This window comes from Mustela putorius, unplaced genomic scaffold (genome assembly GCF_011764305.1).
Source record: "Mustela putorius furo isolate JIRA1106 unplaced genomic scaffold, ASM1176430v1.1 tig00000508_pilon_pilon_pilon, whole genome shotgun sequence".
Classification (NCBI taxonomy): domain Eukaryota; kingdom Metazoa; phylum Chordata; class Mammalia; order Carnivora; family Mustelidae; genus Mustela; species Mustela putorius.
The window spans coordinates 3,276,486-3,286,779 of record NW_025421402.1 but is presented as its reverse complement, the minus strand read 5'-3'; the positions used below and the strand labels follow the sequence as shown (position 1 = coordinate 3,286,779).

Below are 10,294 nucleotides of genomic sequence, written 5' to 3'. Positions count from 1 at the left end.
GAAGAGGAGTCTTCTCTCCTCCCCTTTTAAATTGAGGACTCCTTAAGGATAAGAGAGATTTCTTTCTTCTAATGAATCTGAAAACAGAACTAGGACTATGTTGACCCAAACAGTACTTTCATGGGTTTAGCTGATTTCTGGATAAGAGAGATCTTTTTTTGTGTTGAGGTCCTACTGGTTAGATAAGAGAGATCTTTTTTGTGTTGAGGTCCTACTTGTTGAATTTCCTCTTTTCTGGGCAGGACACTAGGCACTCAACCTGTCCCCCTACCCTGATGCCTCAAAAGTGTTCATATCTCTTAAGGTTATGTAACCTCTCTGTGCCTCCATTGCTTCCTCTGCAAAATGGACATAATAGGGGATGCCTGGGTGGCTCAGTCAGTTAAGTGTCTGGCATCGGCTCAGGTCATGATCTCAGGGTTCTGGAATCAAGTCCCACATCCGGCTCCTTGCTCAGTGGACAGCCTGCTTCTCGCTCTTGCTCTGCCGCTCCCCCTGCTCCTGTGCTCTCTGTGTCTCTCTCCCTCTCTGACAAATAAATAAAATAACATCTTTTTAAAAAATGGACATAATAGTACCAACCCAACAGGATGGTTCTGTAGATTCAATGAGCAAATATACTAACACACTCAAAGCATTTACAACAATGCTTTACACACAGTAAGCATTAGATAATGGCTATCATCATATGCAAAAACTCCAGACTTACACCTCCACTTCAGATTCATACTATTCAGCCTGTAAAATATTTCCAGCTGTACCAAAGACACCTCAAACTCAACAATATCCAAAATGCATCCAGAACTGAACACATTATCTCCCTCCTCATATTGATTTCTCCTGTATGTAATCTAGGGGAATGTCTCAGCAATGCCAATGGGCAGAGCAACCATTCAGGCACGTACCTTGGACGCCTGAATCATCCTCCATACCTTACTATCCCTCCCCAATTTATCACTGAGTCCTAATTTTGTCTCCTACATTTGCACCCTTTCTTCCTAATGAATAGCACCACTGCCTTAATTTAGGCACCATCAGTTTCTCATCTAGATTATTTTTAAAGTCTTCTGCTTCTCTCACCACCGCCTCCTTGTTCTATTGCTCAAGGATCACTCTTTTCCCTGCCTCTTCCCAAAGACAGAGTCTCTTTTCCTTATGAGCTGTATGAATTTGTGTAAACTTTGAACCTGTGCCTCACTTTCCATCTGTAAAATGGAAATAAGAGTACCTACCTCATAGGGCTGCTGTGCAGATTAAATGATTACTCAGACAAAGCACTCAGAAATGGTTCCCAGGATAGCAAGCGCTCAAGAGTTGGCTTATTATTAACATTAAAACGATTGTTTTCTCCCCTCCATTTTGTTCTTGCTTTCAAGCCTCTCCCCCTACCTAGAAGATCCTTCTCCATTATGCCGGACACTTTTTGCCCCTCCCCAGGTTTTACTAAGTGTATACACTTCTATCATGGCACCTACCAGAGTGTGCCGACATGATTGAATAACCCACTCAAGTGTCTGATCTTCTTCACCAGAGTATTAACTTCTTGAGGGAAGGGACTCTGGCACGTAGTAAATGGTCAATAAATGCTGGCCTGACTGGACTGTAACGATCAACTCCATCCCCAGGCTAAAGGCCCCGGCCCCGCCCGATTCAGGGGCGGGGCCGAGAGCTCGGCGCGGGGGGTGTGTGGGGGAATAAGTGGGGGTGGGGGTGGGACTCTTTTTCCTCGCCGTGGCGGCGGAGGCGCACGGCGTGGGTAGCGGCAAGACGTCGTCGGAGGAAGGCTGAAAAAGCCCCAGGTGCTGCCGTTGCTAGTACAAGTCGGATTTGCTGTCGCCGGAGCCGCGTCTGTACACGTCTCGGACCGAGCGCAGCCCGTCGCCGCGCTCCCGGAGCCCAGCCAGTCCTCACCCGTCTCCGACCAGCGGTGATGGAGCCGGCCACCGCGCTGCCCCCGGGCCCGCGCCCGGCGCTGCCCCTCGGGGGCCCGGGCCCGCTGGGCGAGTTCCTGCCTCCCCCCGAGTGCCCGGTCTTCGAGCCTAGCTGGGAAGAGTTCGCGGACCCCTTCGCTTTCATCCACAAGATCCGGCCCATAGCCGAGCAGACTGGGATCTGTAAGGTGCGGCCGCCGCCGGTGAGTCACGCCGGCACCCCGGATCCTGCTTGCGGCTGGAGGAGGGAGCGGGGACTCGCGGGCCGGGGAGGCCCGAAACGCGGCGGGGCGGGGAGCGGGGTCGCCCTAGATGCCGCGTCAAGTTTGGGGCTGCCCCAGGGTCGGAGTTGAGGCCGGGGGAGGAGGACGGGGCTTCTGCAGGGTTGGAGAAGAGGAGCGTGGGAGAGCGGGCGCTTCGGTGGTGCCACCCCGAGGGCCCGGGCGACGCGCGGCTCGGGCGGACGGGTGTGCAGCCCGGCCCGGGGTTCGGGTTCGGTTCCGGATGGAGTGGCGGCCGGGGTGGGCGCGGGGATGCTTCCTGCCGGAGGCCGGCGGCGTCGCGGGCGAGGAGGGCGGGCGCCGGGCCCGGCGCCGCTCCGCGGGCTGGGGCTCGCCTCCTCCCCCGGGGTGCGGGGGTGTGTGCTGGGTGGGGGGGTGGGGGACTTGCGAGTTGTCGTGCGCGGAGGAAAGTTTTCAATATGGCGGCGGGAGCCCCTGGTCCTTTGTGTGGTGGCGGCGTCGGCCCGGAGCGGCCCTCACCTGGGCGCCCCACCCTGCAGGCGGGGGCACCCCCCTGCCCCCCGGGCCCCGGGCCTCCTGCTGTCCCCTGGGCAGAGCTTGAGGAGGGGGCGTCCAGCGCTGCCGGGGGGCGGGGAGGAGCCGCGGGGCCGGCCCCGGAGCCGAGGTGGTGGTGTGGGGGGCGTAAGTGTGTGTGGGGGCGCTTGGGGCGCAGGACCGGCGGCGGAGGGCCGGGTGCCCGCCCGCGCGCCCGGCTGCGCACACACCCGACTTTGGGCCGGGCCGCTCGGCTCCCCTGGGAGATCTGGGCTGTGTCGGTGGGGTGGGGGCGAGGTCGTGCAGTAGGGGGACGTGTCAGACCAGAAGACCTCCGGAGGCTTCACGCGCACTTCCCGCGCCCCGCAGCCCGCGGAGGTTGAAATGCAGCCCCACTTCAGCTCTCTGAGCCCCGTTTGAAGCGCTTCGGGCCTGGGGGCTGTGTGTGTGAGGGGTGGGGTGTTGCTGAAGTCATCCCTAACGGCTCCAACGTTCGCTGAGCAGAGCCGGGCCAGCCCTTCCTTGTCCCCCACCTCCGCCTCCACCCCCACCCGGAACTGGGTGCGCGCCTACACCCCTGTTTTTTTGCCCACCTTGCGGATGGTCCGAGTCCGAGTTGGCCTGAACCGTTGGGATGGGCCTGGACGGGCTGGAACCGTTGGGAAGGATGTTTAACTGCTTTTCCTACAGTTGAAGAATCTTCTCCCCACTATCCTCCCCACCCCCCCACCCCACCCCCACTCCTACCCCCGCTCCCACACCCGCTGGAGGAAGATTCCGCCCCCCCCCATCCCTTTCTTTCTTAAGCTTGCTCTTTGTAATGACATTTGGAGTTGCAGGGGTTCTGTATGTAATCCTTCTGGTTTGGAAAAGCAGTTTTGAGGGAGATCTCTGTATGTCTCCTTTCTCGCGTCTCCCATCTCCTTCCCCCCAAAATTAAAACACAGACACCACACTTTGGTTTTTCTTGGACAAGTTTGAAGATGGAGATGAGACCTATGTATGCTTCAGAAAATAACTGCTCAGTTAGAATGGGGGAAATGTTTGAAAATAGAACCATTTGTTTCAAGAAGTGGATAAGGTTGGTTCTTGTTGCTTAAGGGAAGTGTATTTCTTCTAGAGTGCAAAGAGGCCTGCAGAAGTTCTAGCCGGGACATATTAGAGCTAAGGTTTTAATTCTTGAAGAATAGGTCATGTTTCAAACATTTAGCAGTTTGGCTTTATGTCATATGCTAGGGAGGGTGAATGTGAGTATTGTTCATTTGCATTAGTGAGATTTTATTCAGAAATCGGCAACTTGATTAAGTTCTTGGTAACCAAAATGTGTGGAGTCGGGTTCCTAGGAGTGAGAGTTGTCCTCCATGTTGGTATTGTGGTATACTAGGGCTGGGGTAAACCCTTTATTTTACTTTATTATTCTGTGCCTTTTGTAGGGCCCTTTCCCAGAAAGATAGTGTTGGCTCTGGTTAGGTTTGGCTACCCATTTCTTCATCTTGGCTAGGGTATTAATGGTAAGCTTTGCAAAATGTGTGATCATACTGCCTTTTCCCATTCTGAATGCCAGACAGACATGATGGCCACCATTTTGTAATGAGAGTAGTACATTCTACAGCCTGAGAAAGGGTGTTAAGTAGGCACAAATAATCTACAAACATAAACAGTGCTCTGTTTTGGAGACCTCCTTTGTGTGAGGGGGGCTTTCTTCCTCCTTTGTTTAACAAACTCCTGTGCCAAATGGAAAGAGTTTGTTGTTGATATAACCACAAAAAGGGAAATCTTTCCAGAAGTTGTAGCTCTTGAAGAAGGGTCTTGTTGGAACAAAGGTTTCTTAAGGGATGTAAACAGTCTTTGTTTTAGAAACTGTTCTGTTTTAGAAAGCTGTGAACAAGTGGTTTCATATAGTTGAAATAAAGCAAAAAAAAATCCAAGAGGTATGAAATATTGTCCCTGGTATAGTTATATAATGCCTGTGTTTCTAGATGGTTTTTGTTCTCTAGTTTTTTGGAATACAAGTGGCTGTATTAAAATGGAGATTGGGTCTGTTGGTATTTGTTGTTGGGAGAGTAAGGGAAGAATTATAAAGCATTTCTATTTCCTTTGTTCTTATCTTTGTATCTTTAATTAATGTTACTTACATAGTTTCAGTTTATAGCTGCATTCTGTGAGGGTCCTAAACTGTTTTGCTTCTGAAAACTTGGGGTTCACAGAAATTTGTGAAATTTTAATAAATGTGATATAAGGTAATAAATTAAGAAGACTGTTAAATCCTGAGTTAAAAGTTTAAAGAAGGAAATAAATGTCTCTCAAATGAAGTATGTAGGATAACAAGTCTTATTTCCTGGGCTTCAATTTTTTTAACTTTACAATTAATCTGACTTCTGGTTTGCTACCTGAAAAATGCACATTTTCATTTCCTCCTTGATGTGCTTAGATGTCTTTTTAAGGGCAGATTTTCCATGTTGCTTTGTGGTATTTGGAAGTGATTAATTTTAGGAGTGTTAACTATTAAGCAAAAAATAGGTTGGCTGCTCAGTGATACTTACCGAGTCTCCCAAGTTTGATTGGAATATATTTGATGGATTTAATAACTTTGTTGCCCTCAAATGTCTAACATTTGGCCAAAGATAGTCAGATTCCACATATTTTTTTTTGGCAGTGTCCAAAAATCAGGGATTTAAATCAAACCCCAGATGGCACAACAGACACATTTTTTTCAGCTTTAACTTCCCGTGGGTCATTAGTTTGATCCCTTCATCTTCATAGGCAAAGTGTAAAACTTTGGAGTATTTTAATGCAGTCAGCATCTTTGAGTGAGCCTGCTCCATTAGGAGCAGGGAGGAATTTAAATACACATTTCTTTGTATGGTTAGAGGTGTTAATGATATGGAGCTCATTTACTCTCATTCCAACCTATCAATCTCCCTAATTTTAGGTTTGATTGACTTTGGCCTAACTCTCTCTGTTGTTTTCCCAGTTCCTTTGGTGTCTCGGAATTTTTCTCTGGTTGGGATTCTTTAGCCACCTTAGACCCTTTACCATTTGGAGAAAAGGCTTATCAATCAAAAACATCCTTGAGTGAAAGAAAAACTTATAATTACTTTTTTAAAAATAACAGCTTTATTGAGATATAATTCATATATACTATGTAATTCATCAACTTAAAATGTAACACGTAGTAGTTTTAAGTAGTTTCAGGGCTGTAAGACCATCATCACAATCAATGTTAGAACATTTTCATCACTCCCAAAAGAAACCCTGTGCCCACTTGTAACTGCCTTTTAAGACAAATTTAGGACTGTGCTGCTCAGAAGAAAAACTTTTTTCTCACTAACTAGGAGACTGGATTAAGTCCTTCAGGTAGTTTGAAAGTGTCTGCCTTAACATAAAAACAAAATTCATTTGTTATTAGTCTTTGAATGGGTGTTTAGCTGAATTTGACTTTGCTAGTAGTAAATGTAAATTGGTTACACAGGGAGCCACGAACCTATCCACCTAGCTGTGACTTTTAGTGAACTGATCAACAAAATTGATAGATTTTTAGAATAGAATGTGAGTGGTGTTATAAATACATGAGCCAGCTCAGCTTAAGATTCATACCCCACTGGAAAAATTTCCCTACCATTGATTATAGGATTTGTTTAAGCATGCAACCTAAACCTTTTTCAAGAGCAAAATGAACTGAGAATTACCTTTGAAAAGTGTTAATGTTGTGGTAAAGCTAGGGTTAAAGCTTTCATTATTGAGATATACTGATAAGAAAAAATTTGGAAAAATTTATTTAGCCCTCAATTTCAATCTTTGTCTCTGAGGTACTTAATTTTCTTTATGATGTGTTAGCCTAAATTTAAGAGTATTTCTGTTTGATCAGCAGAACTTAATTATTTGTTTAATTTGAGGGACAGAAAATTCAGGATGTTTAGGATACTTTAATATGCAGGTAGAAATCTTCCAGGGAGCGAGTTTTCTTTCAGAAAGGAAAAAAAGGGGTGCCTGGGTAGCTCAGCCTTTAAGCTTTTGCCTTTGGTTCAGGCCATGATCCTAGGGTCCTGCGATGGACCCCTGCATCAGGCTTCTTGCTCATCACGGAGCCAGCTTCTCCCTCTCACTCTACCTGCTTGTGTTCCCTCTCTCGTTCTGTCAAATGAATTCTTAAAAAAAGCACAGGGGTGGGGTGGGTGGGGGGAGGTGCACCTGGGTGGCTCAGTGGGTTAAGCCTCTACCTTTGGCTAAGGTCATCATGGTCCTGGGGTCTTGGGATGGGGGCTGAGCCCTGCATTGGGCTCTCTGCTCAGCAGGGAGCCTGCTTCCTCCTCTTCTCTCTGCCTGTCTCTCTGTCTACTTTCTGATCTCTGTCTGTCAAATAAATAAATAAAATCTTAAAAAAAAAAAAAGAAAATACCATTGCAAACTACTGGATAAAAAAAAATTGAATCTGGTTTATGTGCTGTAAATGGGATATTTTTCTAGACTTTTGTAACTTCTTGTTTTAATTGGACCATATTAAAGGTTGGCTATAGAAAGGGTTAAAGGGAGAACTTAGGTACACCACCCCGCCATGAAACTGCTAATTAGGTTCCTGGATTTGGGTTCCAGGAAGCCTACTTGTGTTACCTCTTTCCAAAGGCTATATAAAGGCTGTATATAGGTTTAAAAAACCAGGAACCTAGAAAATCCTTGCTTTCCTCGTTGTACAGATCTTTCAGCTTGATTTGTGTTGAGTTAGTAGTGTGATTTTTTTTTTCCTTCCTAAGAGAATTAGATATTCTGTAGAGATTCTGTAGATATTCTGTAGAGATGCTAATAATATAATTAAAGTATAGAACAACCCCCAAAAAACCTTTTTTTTTTAAACCAATCTAAAAAAAAAAAAGGTTAAGTGGGATAATTGTTGGGAATTGAAAGGCTCTCTGTACTTTTCTTTCTGAAATTTTAAGTTTGAGTCACTTGAAGAGGCATTACCAGAGGCTAACTGATGAGTTTAGGGTAAGTGGGTGAGGTGAGTAGAGTGATACTTTGGAAAGCCTAACACTTGGGCTTCTCCCATTTTGTTTTATATTAAAGTTGAGAGGGGTGCCTGGGTGGTTCAGATTATTTAAGCGGCTGTGTTGGGATTAGGGTCCTGGGATGGTGGAGCCCGCTTCTCTCTCTCCCTTTGCTGTTCTCCCTGCTTGTGCACGCGCTCTCTGTCTCTCTCTCTCTGAAATAAAATCTTTTAAAAAAATAAAGTTCGAGAAACTTATAACTGGATTTTAAAATGTAATTTGTGAGAAACTTGTTGGAGACCTGAGAATTGTATGCAGCATACCAAGGACTTTTTTGTTAACTGCTGTGTCTTAGCATGGAAAAAAGTTAAATGAGATGCTACCTTAATAACCTCCAAAAATTCTTCCAAAAGTGCTGCTTTTTCTGTCATTAACTATTAGATGATTTCTGTGGTGAATGTGCTTTTTATACAATCCCCGTGTTTATGAACCAGAGTAATGAGGAAAAGCCACCACCAGGGCACTGAGACATTTCTGTTCCATAATTGTGCCATGTTTGGAATTTGACTAAATGCATTCTTAAAAGTCCTTTTGTTTTTTTAAACATTTCATTGTAGATCATTCCTCTAAAAAGTTGCTATCATTGTCTTATACCTTAGACACTGTCTACAGTCATCCCATCTGTTTTTGTTTTGTTTTTTCTTTTTTTCTCATTTACCTTTCTTTCTGGACAGAAAGATTACTTTGTTCTGCCAGAGCTATCACTTCCAGTGTGTAAAGTCAAAGATTTTTATTATGAAAATACTCAACCATACACAAAAGCACAGAGAATGTAGTCCCTTTTAGCTATTTTCCTGGATATAGAAGAGCAGAAAGCAGATTAGTAGCATTGGGATTGAGAGTAAGCTAGTGCCTTCAGTTAGTTATAAAGAACAATTTTGCCTTATGAAGGGTGTGAGTGAGATTTGGGCAGTTAGGAATGGGGTTTCTAGCCTTTAGTGAGTGATGGTTTCTTTACCCGTTTAGAATGGGGATTATATTTCTCAAATTTTTTTTTTAAGATTTTATTTTTAAGTAATCTCTGTATCCAGTTTGTGTCTTGAACCTACAACCTAGAGATCAAGACTCATGCTCTACTGACTGAGCCAGCCAGGCACCCTGCATTTCTCAGTTTTAAGCAGTGGCTTTGTTGCTTTATTACACATTATTGGAACCTGTGCAGAAATTTGACCATCTTCAGTCAACTCTTGGCACCCAGAAGTGTGGTGGTGGTTGTGGTGGTGGTTGGAGTAGGTTGGAGTAGGTTGGAGGGCATTCTCTGCAAGCATCCTTCCATTCTTTCTCTGTCCATTTCTGTCTGCCAGGCTAGCTCAACTGTTCTCTCCCTTGGGGGACAAATGGTGGCAGTGTAGCTACTTCCTTATAACATGGCTTGGGATAAGCATGTTTAAAATACTATTTGCACCAATTACAATTGCTATAGTGGAAAAGAATCTGAAATTTCTCCTGGAAAAGGAGTTTTAAGAACATGAGAATCAAAGGGGGCTAATTAGTTGTTGCTTAGGCTGTTAGGTTCACTTTTCTGTGAAGAGGGGTAGTTTGGCCTTCAGCCTCGGTGCAGTTTCTGTTTTAGCCGAATTGCTGATAAACATTTCTGTGGTGTCAAAAGTTGAAAAGGGACAGTTTGAAAATCAGGTCATTGAAAAATATTTTCTGTCATAAGCCCTTAAAATTTTATTGCTTTCCCCGTCAAAATAATAACTTAATTTCTCAGTAGGAAACAGGTTAAACAACACCAGGCAGAAGATCACATAATTAATGTTTGCATTTATTTATTTATTTATCTGTAAAGATTTTATTTATTTGACAGAGATCACAAGTAGGCATAGAGGCAGGCAGAGAGAGAGAGGGAAGCAGGGGAGCGAAAGCCTGATGCGGGACTCGATCCCAGGACCCTGAGACCATGACCTAGGCCGAAGGCAGAGGCTCAATTCTCTGAGCCACCCAGGTGTCCCATGAATGGTTTTTTAGAACTGACTGATTTCATTTCACTTGGTAATACGTTATTTTACAATAGGTGTAAAATTTAAGGAATATTTTGCATGGGTAAAAGTAAGCTTTATCAAGGGAAGTGTATGTGGAATTTTTTTTTTTTTAAGGAAGTTTTTCTTTTTTTTTTGACAGAGAAAGACACAGTGAGAGTAGGAACACAAGCAGGGGGAGTGGGAGAGGGAGAAACAGGCTTTTTGCTGAGCTGAGGCTTGACCCTAGGAACCTGGGATCATGACCTGAGCCAAAGGCAGATGCCCAACTACTGAGCCACCCAGTGACCCTGGATTATTATTTTTTAAGTCTGTTCCTTTATTTTTTTAAAAGATTTTATTTATTTGAGAGAGAGAGAGAGAGAGAGAGAGTGTGTGTGTGTGAGAACGAGCAGGGGGAGGGGCAGAGGGAGAGGGGAAAGCAGACTCCCTACTGAGCAGGGAGCCCAACTGGGGCTTGATACCAGGACTCCAGGACCATAGCACTTAATCAGATGAGCCACCCAGGAGCCCCTAAAGTCTGTTCCTTTATTATGTAAAAGAAGGAGTCATGTGTTTCTAGA

General features: G+C 45.1%; 1 protein-coding gene across 3 annotated transcripts in view; it reads left to right on the top strand.

Moving 5' to 3' along the window:
• The first annotated feature begins 1,732 nt into the window (after positions 1 to 1,732).
• Positions 1,733 to 10,294, top strand: part of KDM5B (lysine demethylase 5B) — an 89,200-nt gene continuing 80,638 nt past the window's right edge. For 2 of the 3 annotated variants that reach the window (XM_004756319.3, XM_004756318.3), the window contains exon 1: positions 1,733 to 2,134. In XM_004756319.3, coding sequence (XP_004756376.1) covers positions 1,931 to 2,134 — 204 coding nt within the window. In that variant the 5' untranslated portion in view covers positions 1,733 to 1,930. The remainder of the gene's footprint in view (positions 2,135 to 10,294) is intronic. The other variant, XM_004756317.3, reaches the window with a different exon arrangement.